This window comes from Saccostrea echinata, unplaced genomic scaffold (genome assembly GCF_033153115.1).
Source record: "Saccostrea echinata isolate AGI-Se365-2 ecotype Australia unplaced genomic scaffold, CSIRO_AGI_Sech_v1 ptg000004l, whole genome shotgun sequence".
NCBI classification, from domain to species: domain Eukaryota; kingdom Metazoa; phylum Mollusca; class Bivalvia; order Ostreida; family Ostreidae; genus Saccostrea; species Saccostrea echinata.
In genome coordinates, this window is record NW_026889753.1 from 3,543,240 (window position 1) to 3,556,541 (window position 13,302).

The following is a 13,302-nucleotide window of genomic DNA, read 5'->3' on the forward strand; positions in this document are numbered from 1 at the left end:
GTCTGTCATTGTCATTGTTGTCGGTCTTAAACATTACACAATTTCATCTTCTTCAAAATCATCACTCTATAACTGCTTTTTTTAACCAAACTTGGCACCAAGTTTCATTTGTGATTCAATTGTGTTCAATTAAAGGGCCACAATCTTTTCAAGGGGAGATAATCAGGAAAAGGCAAAAATAGGGTGGGTGTCATAAAAAACCTTCAAAACAACCACAGGGCCAAAAAGATAAAACTTACGTGAAAGCTACCTGATATAATATAGATTCAAGTTCAAATCATGACCCCCCAGGGGTAGGGTAGGGCCACAGTAGAGGATCAAAGGTTTACATGGAAATATTAAACAAATATTAATTACAGTTGAGGCAACATTGATTATGTTAGCCCCAAGGGATGAAATATTGCCAGACACAGAGCAGAGGGCAATATTTTCATCTGAAGGGGGGTAACATAATCAATGTTGTCCAAAAACGCAGTCAATAATTGTTTTGTTAAATAAAAAAAAAACAAATCAATAAAATAGTATTTCATTGAACTCATGTGTATCCCATGCATTATCTACATGTTTGACTGTAGTGGTAGGAAATTTTGAAGCTGTCATTATTGTGTTACCTGTTTTCTTTTTTTTTTTTATCGTGACGTGTTTTTCTTAAGTCACGACGGTTTCATTACATCACAATAAATCAATAGTCTCTATATTCTCTATATAGAGAAACAGTTCAATATAATTCATGTTAGCAGTACTGCACTGTAGATTTAAGGTTGATCAAATCGTGGCCCAAAGATAGGGTGGGGCCAATGTTCTGAAGAACAGCAGGGTCAAGGTGACTCAGGTGAGCGTTGTGGCTCATGGTCCTCTTGTTTTGTAGCAATGCCTAGACATATAACTCCTTTTTGTCATGTAGGAAATTTTTCTGTTTTGCATGCAAATTGATTTAAGTTATTGTATATGTAAACTGAACAAGCAACGACCTTAGCCTGAATTATTTGCTGTAAAGATTTTTCTTTATTTCTTGTTGCATTGTACGTGTATGTTGTATTTCAACAGTGAAGGAAGTCAGATTAAAAGGTGCTGTATTGTTTTTCATGTGTGTTCCAGAACATGTACAAACATCACAATTCTAAAACACCAGTGCTCATAAATCATATACTGCATTTTGCACCATCATATGGATTTTTTTTTTTAAATATGTGTATTCATATTCCTTAGAGTAAATATTGAGGTGTACAGAAATGTATGATACTTTATGTCATATCCTAATCTATGGGTTTATATGACATGGGAATGGTTTATAAATTCTTGCACAACACCAAGTTAAAATCACACAGCACCATTGCATAATTATATAAAATGCAGAAAAACCACATGACTTCGTTTTAGGTTATGTTAGTCCTTATTTCATGACTCAGTTATATATAGTTATTGTTTGCCCTATTACACAAACTTGAAGATAAGATGTCAGCAAATTTTTAAGAAAGTGAAATATATTGCTATCAGGAAGAAAAACATATTACAGTATAACTCGAATATAGAAGTCCTGTGAAGTTATCGGTTAAATCCGTAATTCGTTTTATCCATGAAGTGAATTCCTTAAAGCTCATATAGCAAATCATGTAATATACATGTTTTCCAGCAAGTATGACTACCAAATATGTTTAGAGAAGTATTAAACACAAAACTTTCCTTAGATTATTAAAGTTTTCTGATGAATTGAATTTTAAATAAGAAAACTTATGAAAAAATAATTTTCACTACCATTTTTTTTTTTAATTTTGACATCTTTAAAAATTTGTTGTAAATGATGTAAATTTTGTTATTTTAACCTTTACGTGTCACAAAATTAGTTCGCTCAATTCATAAATTTGTTATATCAGAGTTTGTTACAACCATAAAATTTTTCAAGGATTTGTTAAGAACTTTTTCTGGGGATCCTATAAAACTTTCCTATATCTGTAAATTTGCAGTATCCGTGTTTGTACTAGCTAAATGAGTTTTACTGTACATGTATTTATTTCATTTTTGCTATCAGGATTGACAGAAAACTTTTTTTTCAACAGTATTGATGATTTACTGCGAGCTGGCATCAATTTGGTTGATAACATCGTTATTGTCAACAAAGAGTCCTCAAATTCTGCTGAGGAGGAAACTCTGGCAGACTGTAACACAATTGTAGCTGTCCAAACTATATTTAGGTGAGCTTGTACTTTTTTCCTTTCATTTGGTTATATTAATTTTCAATAACATAGTATGCAGGTTGACCAAAAAAACAAGCATTCTGAGAGTATTGCATTAGCAATACTAGTCCCCTACCGGCAAGTGTAATCTGGTTTCCCTTTAAGAATTGAAAATGCCATAATTCTGTCAAAAATTAATGAAGCGGGACGAAATGCAAACTTGATCTATAACTAATCAAGGTAAATTCATATACCAAAAATCAGCTCAATATATGAAAGCGTTTAGAAGGAAATTGCGGAAAACCCGTAAAAATTGAAAAGGCCGTAATTCCGTCAAAAATCAATGAAGCGGAACGAAATGCAAACTTGATCTGTAACTCATCAAGATACACTCACATACCAAAAATCAGCTCAATATCTGCAAGCGTTTAGGAAAAAAATGCGGAAAACCAAGTGGGACAGACAGACAGAGGGACAGACGGATAGACAGACGGACGGATAGACTCAGAGGAAACCTATAGTCCCCTCCGGTTTCACTGGTAGGGGACTAAAAAGGGAAGGGGGTGGTGGTAATAAATCGGATTCATTGCTAGAAATGTCCATCAGCTAGACTCTGTGTAGTCCTAGCAAGTTCTTAACAGAAGAGCTATTCATTGTCTTTATGTAGTTTAATCTCCAGTACTATATAATCCTTACTTTTAAATGCTTTGCCTTTTGTCCAGACTGTTTCCCAGTGCTAACATAATCACAGAGCTTTCTCAGACTTCCAACATGCGCTTCATGCAGTTCAGGGCCAACGACTCCTACGCTTACTCACTTGCCAAATTGGAAAAGGTATTACATTTAACTTCATGAGTAAAATCTAAGTAGTTCTTTTCATCAGATTTATCAAAGTTTCCATTCTTGTTTTATTAAATACAAAATTGTAATTACATTTTAACTTTAGTATCTTGAACACTGATATCTTGAACACCATGGATATATTTTGGGGTGTTTTGGAGGTCCTAACCACTTATTCTTTATGTATTTTACCCTTGATATCTCAAATCCTCAGATATCTCGAAGTGTTTTCTCAGTCCCATTGAGTTTGAGATAATAAAGTTTGACTGCATATGTCATACAGATATTGTACAAGCAATGCATATTTATATGTAAAAATTGAGATTATTTATTTTGAACAGGATTTTTTTGTTTACATAAATTGAAAGGACACCCTTTGTTATAAAAGCATACTTACTGAAAAGCCCATTTTTTCCACAGGAACTTTAGCTGATTATTTATATTTTTTCTAAGTCTTTTATGATGAGTGCATATTAATGAGGTATGCACATTAATCTGTTTATTTAACATTGTAGAAAGAGAGGACAAGGGGCTCCCATATTAGCTATATGTTTAGGTTACCCTTTGCTGCTGGTAATGTGTTTAGTGCCAGCATGCTGGATACACTACTTTATCAGGTAAAATTTAGTGTATTTAAATTGACATTTAATGCATTATTTGAAGGATTCTTATTTTCATGTAAAACTTTTTGAATTTTGAACATGTAAAATGGATAGATAAAATATTTAGGCATTATATTGATATTTGTGTATTTTGTAAACAAATGAATTTTCTGTATAAATGACAACTCTATCTATATATGAGAGGAAGTGTTAATTTTTGTCATAACTCTATTAACTTTTCTATTTTTTTGCAGGCTTACCTGAAGCCATACTTGATCACATTTGTTCGACTTTTACTGGGCATAGATCAGGCAGTTGGTTCAGGACATTTATCTTGTGTGAGTTTCATGGTTACTGATGTGAAAATTTTCGACAAATATCAGAAAATGTAATTTTTATTAAGGCATTCTCCATACAAGACTCATAGTTGAAATTATCCAATGGATGGACAGATAGATAGACAAAGCAAGGTTTTTTTGGTATATTCTGCCATCAAAGATAATGTACTTCAGATAATTATCATAACTGTCCATATTTCACACACTTCAATGATTGTAAGGAGTAATTATATAAACCCTTGTTGAACAAGTGAGATATTTAATAATAGACAAATTCTTTATTTATAATTAATGTTTAATTTTGCAGATGAAAATAAAAAAGGAGGACCTATGGATTCGGACATATGGTCGTCTCTATCAGAAACTTTGCTCAACGACATGTGAAATTCCTATTGGTATTTATAGAACAACTATACAGCCCCGCAGTGCTCCAGTGACAGTGGAGTCACACGGTCCTGGGAGTACAGTACGTATTACAGGAGTGGTGTCCCTTAGATCAGTGTTTTGTCTTTATAAGACTGAGTTTGAATAGCATGTGTCACTATAAGTTTGCATGTCGTTTTCATGATTTCAAATTTATGTAATTAGTATCTATGTATATAAGTTTATTTAAGTAAGTGTACAAGGTTTTCTGTAAACAATAAGATGAGATACAATGATTTAGATCTCCTTGGAAACAGTAAAATTCATTTTATATTGTAGATTATATCATGATAATAATTAACTTCACTCATTTTTCCAATTCACATCATATAAACTAAGCAGACACTATTCTCGATGGAATAGAAACACAATACAGTAAAACACACTTATAACCCAACACACTTATAATGAAGAAGTGATTTTCATCTTTTGGCATTAAAGTATAGTGTAAACTTAACAGATATAACGAAATATTTTGATAATGAAACAAAATAATCTGTTCCAGACACTTTGCTATACGTGTGTTTTACTGTAGCTGTTTGTGTGTGTGGTTGTTATATAATCTGAATAGTTAATAACTTACTTAGAGAGTGTGAGTTTGTTAATAATTTAGCAATATCTAAGACAATTTAACTTTAGGGATGAATTATTTTTTGCTTCCTATAGGCTCCACGAGATCAGTCTGCTCTGAACCTAGCCTTTAGAAATTCTGTTGTAAGTAACCTAAAGCTTTTACTTGCAGAAGTCACTATTAATTCATGGTTTGTGTGTGTGTGTGTGTGTGTGTATTTGAGAGTTTTTCTGTTGTTTATAATTGTTTTTCCATATCTTTCCTACCAGTAGAATCCCTTCATCTAGAATATTTCCACGTAGAGCTTTTCCTTTTCTTTGTGTAAAATATTTGTTCCTATCAAGCTGTAAGATTTCTGTTTATTTGTTTGCGATTAGGGATCTAGGGTTATATATATCTTGATATGAAATTTCGGATGCTAGAGGTGTTTGATATATAAAGTAGAGCATCGTAAACTGTGAAGTGAGACTATGGTTAAAATATCTTCTGGTTGTATTTAATATAGCTCCTTGTTTAAGACCCCGCAAGCATTTGCAAATGTCCTATTGTAAATAATTAATCTGTCTGTCAAACCATTTGTCCAAAGACTTTCTTTTCTTTATGAAAAAGTATAAAGATATGAATTTCATTTTATATCATAGAATATAAATAATATAAAAGTGCCAACTGTCCTTGTTTAATTTCAAGTCACAATCTCATCTATCCAAACTTTCAAGTCCCATCCTTATATGTATACGCATAGGGCACTTGCTGACTGGTCAGTTTCCTAGTTCAATATACCCCCTGTAAACAAAGTTTGGGCCTTGTTCTGTTAGTCCTTTTGTCCATCTGTCTGTGCAATCTTGTCAGGGCAATAACTTTGGAATAGAGAATTGTTTGAAGTTCATACTTGGTACAAAGATTGTTTATGATCTAAAGATGTAACATATACTTGACCCAGGGTCATTGCCACAAGTTCAGGGTTACTGGCAGTAAAAAGTATAAAATTTATTCAGATACAGAAAAATGTCTAATTCTTGCCCTGACCATATCTTGTAATGGCAAACATTAGAGGCTCATACTTATCACAGATATTGCATTATATGATCTGAGGATGTGTATTGACCATAACCCAAGGTCATTCTAGCAAGTTCAAGGTCCTTGGCAAAAAAGTGTTTTATTTGTGTCCTATCTATAACTTTCAAACAGAGACTTATTGAAAGTTGATACCGGTACTTGAAAGAAAGATTGTTTATGACTTCAGGGTGCATCATGATCTAACCCAAGGTCATTTTGACAAATTCAAGGTCACTGGCAGAAAAACATGTTAAATTCATGTCTGGTCTATAACTTTCTAGTGGATACACACTTCATACATATATCATTTAGTCTTGAAGCTGTGTCATGACCTTGATCTAAGGTCATTCGTCAGGTTTAAGGACACTGGCAGAAAAAGTGTAATAACTTTTTTATTGAAGGTGAAACTTCCAAAGATTATTTGTGAGCTAAAAGTTTGTTGTAGCCTTGACCCAATGTCATTGTGGCAAGATAAGTCACTGGCAGGAAAACAAAATGTAAAATTCATATAAGATGCATAATTCTCTTATAAGGAAACATTGAATCTCCATATTTTAATTTTACAAGAGATTACCTATGTCCAGAGGATGTGTTTTTGTTTATCCAATGTCATTTTGGCAAGTTCAAGGTCACATTTACAAAATTGTGAATAGGTACTGTAACAAATTACAGCAGGGGGTATAATTTGTGAGTTCATTCAAAATACCTCATGTTTAATGTTGAGAATACCATTGTAAACAGAATAATGTAATGTATATGTTTTTGATGAATGTCCAGAATATTGTTGTAAACAGAACCATGTCTATATATGTGTTTCTATACTTTTTCCTTGCTATTGCTTTTGACAGATCAGAAGAAAGCCGAACCCTTCCCAAGACAAGAATGAAAAAGATGTACGCAATGTTTATTCTCTCTCTAAATGTACTTTCAATACTGAGTGTAATACCTATAAAAGTTTAAGAATACTCTTCATGCATGTAATGTTGCAAAACCATTGTAAAAATGTGTTGTGCTTCCAGTTTTACATTTTAAGCAAAATGACTCATAGGATAATACTATACTGATAAAGAGGTGGATGGGTACAAAATTTCATCAACCATACAGTATGTAATATAAAAAAAATCATGTTTGAAAAATCAGTGTTTTAGCCCTGTTTTCTGGTTATTAGGTGAACCTAAGTGTAATGGGAATAGAGGTGGACAATAACAACCAGATGACCCCTGAGAGGCATGAGATCAGTCAGATGGTCAAGTGTCGCATGCACAGCCTAGGTCAACCAACCAAAGATTATGGTCAGTGTGTTTAGTGTTTCCATTCCAATCCTTTTACCATACTATTTGTATGAAGATGTTGACATATGGGCCTATGTTAAGATGACTCTGACATATTCTGATTGGTAAAACAATGTAAAATATGAAAGTGCTATAAATGCAACAAATGTTGATGGAACAAAAATTGAATTTTAGTCAATTACATGTATTTAATTTGTATGCACATGAAAAGCAGAAGTAATCCTCCAAAAAATAATGTGAAAGTTAAACCTGGAGTAGAAATATTCCGAGGCCTAAGAGTATGAAGTTTTGTTAACATTGTGATTCTGATGCTTCAACAAAATTAAATCCCTCATTTGAGCTTCAAACAGGTTGATTTGGTGGTGTGATCTGTGAAGCTATAAAAAGATAACTAGGAAGTGGAATGTGATCTGTGACATAAATCTGAAATATTTCTGTTGATGGTGTGATTCCATGTTAATATTGTGTATTGTAGATGAAGTGAATGACAAGAGGAATACAATCTCCTATGTGATTATCAACCCTAGTTATGACCAGAAACTACAGCTGGACGATGTCATGTAAGTCAAGGAATTAGCTGAGTGCATTGAAGTTACTCCACATACTGTATACCGGGTTATTTTCGCCCCTTGTTATTTTCACCCTTTTACATTTGCAAGTAATTTTTCCCCATTTTAAATTTGCCCATTCACAGTTTGGATTAAAAAATTATGCTGTGTTCTTTGAATTTGCCCCGTTTTAAATTTGCCCAACTGAGAGAAGGGCAAAAGGGGTGAAAATAAAACGGATGCAAAAATTTCCCTGTATACAGTTTATATTTAAGGAAATCTTATGAGCTTTTAATTTTTAATGTTATGAAACTCAAAATTATTTTAAAAGTATTGCATAATCAGTTTGCAAATTTTTGCAACTGTATTTTATGCTTCTTAGATTATTTTATAGTAAGAAGTAAAATAATAAGAACTATTTTTAAAAAAATTCATAACAGATACTTGATTAGACCAAGCTCATTATCCCCACAACCTTCACCCCTTATTGACGAGAGAAAATCCCCTCACATCAAGAAAACCATGAAGAAACGTGAAGAACCAACAGGGGCAGATAATCCTGACAATGAATCCAAGTGTCAAAGAGACTGTTCAAATCTGCCTCATGAAGGGCGGTTTGGCAAAGCTAAAAGTTTATCAACCCTGGAACAAAAAGCAGATGTGTTGTGTGATATAAGGAAAAGCAAGACTTTCTCACCAGATGAATTGAGAGTGGTAAGAATCTATAATGGTTTGGGCCGTGGATATCGGCCTCTGCAGCTCAATTGTTAGAGCACCTGACAAATGATGCAAGAGTCCCAGGTTCAATTCCTGGTCCAGCCATACATTTTCTCCTTTCCTGTTGCAAATCATCATTATGATTCCTGTCACAAAATTGTAACAAGCATATATTGAGACCAGCTTATTTGTGGTATCAAAATATTATTGTTTGTTTTAAAAACTTTAATATGGTCTAGTATTTACCTTGAATTACTTTAACCCTATTAAATCTAGTATTGTGATGGGACAAACTAAAATATTTGCCAATGAAGAGGCAAATAATTGTATTGTCCAAATTAAGTGTTTAATGCCTTCCAATATTCGAGAAAAAATAACTTTTCACTTGATGTGATAATGCAGCATGATTTTTGACTGAAAAAAGATATATTGAATTTGAATAGAGATTGAAGCCCATGTATCCTTGCAGATTCCAGACAAGTTGGGGTACAGCAGTGAAAATGAATGGGAGTCTGATTACTGTCACTCCCTGGAGGACAGTGAAGAACAGCCCAGATTTCACCTTGACAACAGATCAACAGAAGACAATCCAGCCAATGAGGGGACAGGATTAAGTGGAACTGTTGTTTGATTGGTTTATATAATAATCAGACAAGGCAACAAATCAACAGTTCGGTGGACAATCCAATCAGTGAGGACAAAGGATTAAGTGGATTTGTTATTTCTTGGTAAATTCAAGGAAGTTGATTGGTTATAGTAAGAAGGGAAGATATTTTCTAGCTGTAAAGTAGGGTTGGTTTGAAATTGGATAAACATTGTTTACAATATTTTTAATGTTTATCACAGGTGTTTGCTGTGTAAACATACATGTGATAAGTTTGATATTCCTAAATATTCAAACATGAAATAAAACATTCATTTTATTTATTAATAACTTAATCAGATCAGATTTAATCAGTTACCATTTTGTGAATTGTTGTCAGAGATGAAGTGGCCTATTGCACAGTTGACATAACCAAAATCTTGTATTGTTGAGAACCTGCTTTAGCTTCAGGAATGTATTATCTGTACATTGAACCCATATGTAAATGTTTCCATTATGGTTTTTTATGTCATTATTTACTTGATATTTTTTATTTGAAATACAGTTTGTAAAAATGATTTTATACACCTTTATATCAGGACAAAAAGATCTCCTTGGCTTTTAGATGTTTCTTCTTGATGTTTACGTATATATTATATTGGGAAGATTAATTATTTGTTACTATTGAGTTGAGAATTTACTTGGGATTTTTATCAGAACATGTATAAGTGTTATCTCAGAAACTTGTGTATGCTCATATAAGTACTTTATCTAACAAATACCAAGTAATTTATTTTTGTTGTAAAAGTTGTTGATTTATTTTTCCTTCAATTTTTGACTAAGGTTTCTTGAGTAGTTGAAATTATAAAGATTGACAGTTTAAATTCCTGTCAAAATATGTCAGCATATCTCATTTGGTCAAACCATATGTACTTTAGTCCCTATATTGTCAATATTATTTTTGACTTTTAATTAACTATGATTTCCCATCCCTTTTGTTGTTTTTATTACATTTTTAGCTCTTCTGAGCCAAAGGCTCAAAGAGCTAATGCTATGGCCATTTGTGCGGTGTGCGTAAACTTTTTAGAATATGGGCCATAACTCAAGAACCCCTTGGCCAATTATTGTCAAATTTGTCACAGGGTATCCTTGGCCCAAGGGCTCCCTTTTATACTAAAACTGGGGTTGTGACCCTTTAACAAGGGGAGATAATTAGGAAAATAGAAACAAAAGTACTGGTTGCTAAAAAATCTTCTTCTCAAGAACCACTGGGCAGATTATCACCAAACTTACACAAAAGGATGAGGATATGTTGTAGATTAAAATTTGCACGGGGATTTACCCTGGGGCAAAGGGCGTGGTCTCAAGGTCACTTCAAAGTTGACCAAAAATTACATTTTATTAAAATGTTGATATTTTGCTTACTATAAGGACTAGGATCATCAAATCTTGTCAGTTGGTGCATCTAAGGACCTCATATCATGTTGACTCAAAAGTAGGTCACGGTGACCTACTTTTTAAATTTTGCGGCCATTCTTTTTCAAAATGATTTAGAGGCATATTTTGAACAATTTAAGGCCTATGATCATCAAACTTTTTCAGTTGATGCATCTTGGGTCCTCAAAGTACGTCAACTAAAAAGTAGGTCACCTTGACCTACTTTTTGAATTTTATGGCTAATCTTTTTTAAAACAATTAAGGTCATTAATTCGAATACGGGGAGGCTTAGAATCATTAAATCTTGTAAGATGATGCATCTTGGGGCCATAAAACATATTTATTAAAAAGTAGGTCACAGTGACCTACTTTTTGAACTTTGCAGGCATTCGATTTCAAAGCGTTTTAGAGGCATAATTTGGACATTTTTAGTCCTATGATCATAAAACTTTGTAAGTTGATGCATCTTGGGTCCTTAAAAAAGGTCAACTGAAAAGTAGGTCACCATGACCTACTTTTCAATTTATATGACTATAATTAAATATTTCAGCTACTAATTGGCTTAGAATCATCAAACTTTGTCAGTTGATGCATCTTGGGTCTTCGGAGTAGGTTGACTAAAAAGTAGGTCACAGTGACCTACTTTTGAAAATTTATGGCGTTAATTAAATATTTCGGGTACTAATTGGCTTAGAATCATCAAACTTTGTCAGTTGATGCATCTTGGGTCTTCAGAGTAGATCGACTAAAAAGTAGGACACCGTGACCTACTTTTGAAATTTTTTGGCTTTAATTAAATATTTCGGGTACTAATTGGCATAGAATCATCAAACTTTGTCAGTTGATGCGTCATGGGTCTTCGGAGTAGGTCGACTAAAAAGTAGGTCACCGTGACCTACTTATTGGAAAATTTATGGCGTTAATTAAATATTTCGGGTACTAATTGGCTTAGAATCATAAAACTTTGTCAGTTTATGCATCATGGGTCCTCGGAGTACAACAACTGAAAAGTAGGTCACGGTGACCTACTTTTGAAAATTTATGGCTTTAATCAAATATTTCGGGTACTAATTGGCTTAGAATCATCAAACTTTGTCAGTTGATGCGTCTTGGGTCCTCGGAGTACAACAACTGAAAAGTAGGTCACTTTGACCTACTTATAAAATTTTATGATTATAATTTAAAAAAATATTTTAGGTATTAATTGACTTAGAATCATCAAACTTAGTTGATGGGTCCTCTGAGAATGACAAGTGATAAGTAGGTCACCATGACCAACTCTCAGGTACTAATTGGCTTAGAATCATCTTGGGTTCTCAGAGTGTGAATTGGAATTTCAAGGGTTTATGTAAATATACAGGATACTTCGAGGCTTCAAATAGAAGTGATAGGTTGTACAGTTTATCAGAAGAGCGATTCAAGGCCCATGGGCCTCTTGTATATCCTTCATTTTACATATTATTAAGGGTGCAACGATAAACCGTTTGACGGTATATCGCGGTATATTTTTCCACGGTCAATTCATGATACGCTAAACTGATATCGCGGTTCGGTTCAATCGGTCCAGAATTATCCGAATCGTCCATTTTGTTTCCTTTTTTAAAATTTCAAAATGGCTTCCGCACAAAATGTGAGGTCGCCGATAATGCATTAACAGAAGTTAAACTCATTTCCAGCATCTTACAGACCTCAGATTTAACACTGAGAAGGACTTAATGTGATTATATGTTATAGATGTTAAGACAAATGATAAACCCTTTAGATCTAAACATATTCTTTGGTAATACACGATATTTCATCACGTGTGTATTTCGATGAGAATTCACTGTCTTGTTGACTAAAACGTGTTAACACGAGAAATATGACAACTGGTTTTCTACGTAAATAAAAGGAATAAAAGAATGAATGTCTTCCTTTTTCATTCCAATTTAAAAGGAAGATTATTAGGAAAGGTCCCCGAAGTTCCCTGTAAATGTTCATCATTGGTTTAGAATATTGTCAAAACTCAAAGATGTACCCAATAATCCAATTCAAGTTAACAAAATTTTATTTTAATTATTATCAAAAAATATGAACATTTTATATAACCCTGTCAAGTTAAAGAAAAAATATGGTGACAAACTTGAAAGACTTTTTAACCTTGTCATGTATCATGATACGTATCGTATCGTGAACTGAATACCGTGATACGTATCGTATCGTGAGGTTAGTGTATCGTTGCACCCTACATATTATCATTTTTATCATTGTAATATATTTCACTGCACTGTGATTTAAGTATTATAAGCCTTATTTTTACTTAAGTTTGTGTTTAACACATGTATTATACAATCATATATTATAAATTTTATGTATGTTGAATAATAGAAATTCTTTTTTATATACATGTGAATTCTAGTCATTTTTTTTTTCAGTATTTATAGATTATCAGTTTTAATGATAGAGAGGTTTATTGTTTACATGTATCTGACAGGCACTGCAGAGTGAAACACCCTGGTCATTTTTAATTTAATATCCAGGATCATCCTTTAAAAAAGTACTTTGAATCACTAATTTTTTTAGGGGATTTCATTTTGGTTGCTTTTGTGGTATGACAAGACCCAAGAATTCATGTCCTTCATGAAATTTTAAATTTCATATGAATAACAACTCAGTCTTGAACAATTATACTCACAAATCAAGAATTTTTCCTCAAACCACAAAAATCTGACCACATGAAAA

General features: G+C 33.0%; 1 protein-coding gene across 2 annotated transcripts in view; it reads left to right on the plus strand.

Annotated features, from left to right (window-relative positions):
* Positions 1–10,249, plus strand: part of LOC133179017 (potassium channel subfamily T member 2-like) — a 59,999-nt gene extending 49,750 nt beyond the window's left edge. For both annotated transcript variants that reach the window (XM_061313694.1, XM_061313695.1), the window contains 11 exons: positions 2,058–2,192; positions 2,897–3,008; positions 3,530–3,631; positions 3,871–3,954; positions 4,262–4,420; positions 5,044–5,091; positions 6,853–6,897; positions 7,173–7,296; positions 7,772–7,856; positions 8,285–8,558; positions 9,031–10,249. In XM_061313694.1, the coding sequence (XP_061169678.1) occupies positions 2,058–2,192; positions 2,897–3,008; positions 3,530–3,631; positions 3,871–3,954; positions 4,262–4,420; positions 5,044–5,091; positions 6,853–6,897; positions 7,173–7,296; positions 7,772–7,856; positions 8,285–8,558; positions 9,031–9,192 (1,330 nt within the window). In that variant the 3' untranslated portion in view covers positions 9,193–10,249. The remainder of the gene's footprint in view (positions 1–2,057; positions 2,193–2,896; positions 3,009–3,529; positions 3,632–3,870; positions 3,955–4,261; positions 4,421–5,043; positions 5,092–6,852; positions 6,898–7,172; positions 7,297–7,771; positions 7,857–8,284; positions 8,559–9,030) is intronic.
* The last annotated feature ends 3,053 nt before the right edge of the window (positions 10,250–13,302 follow it).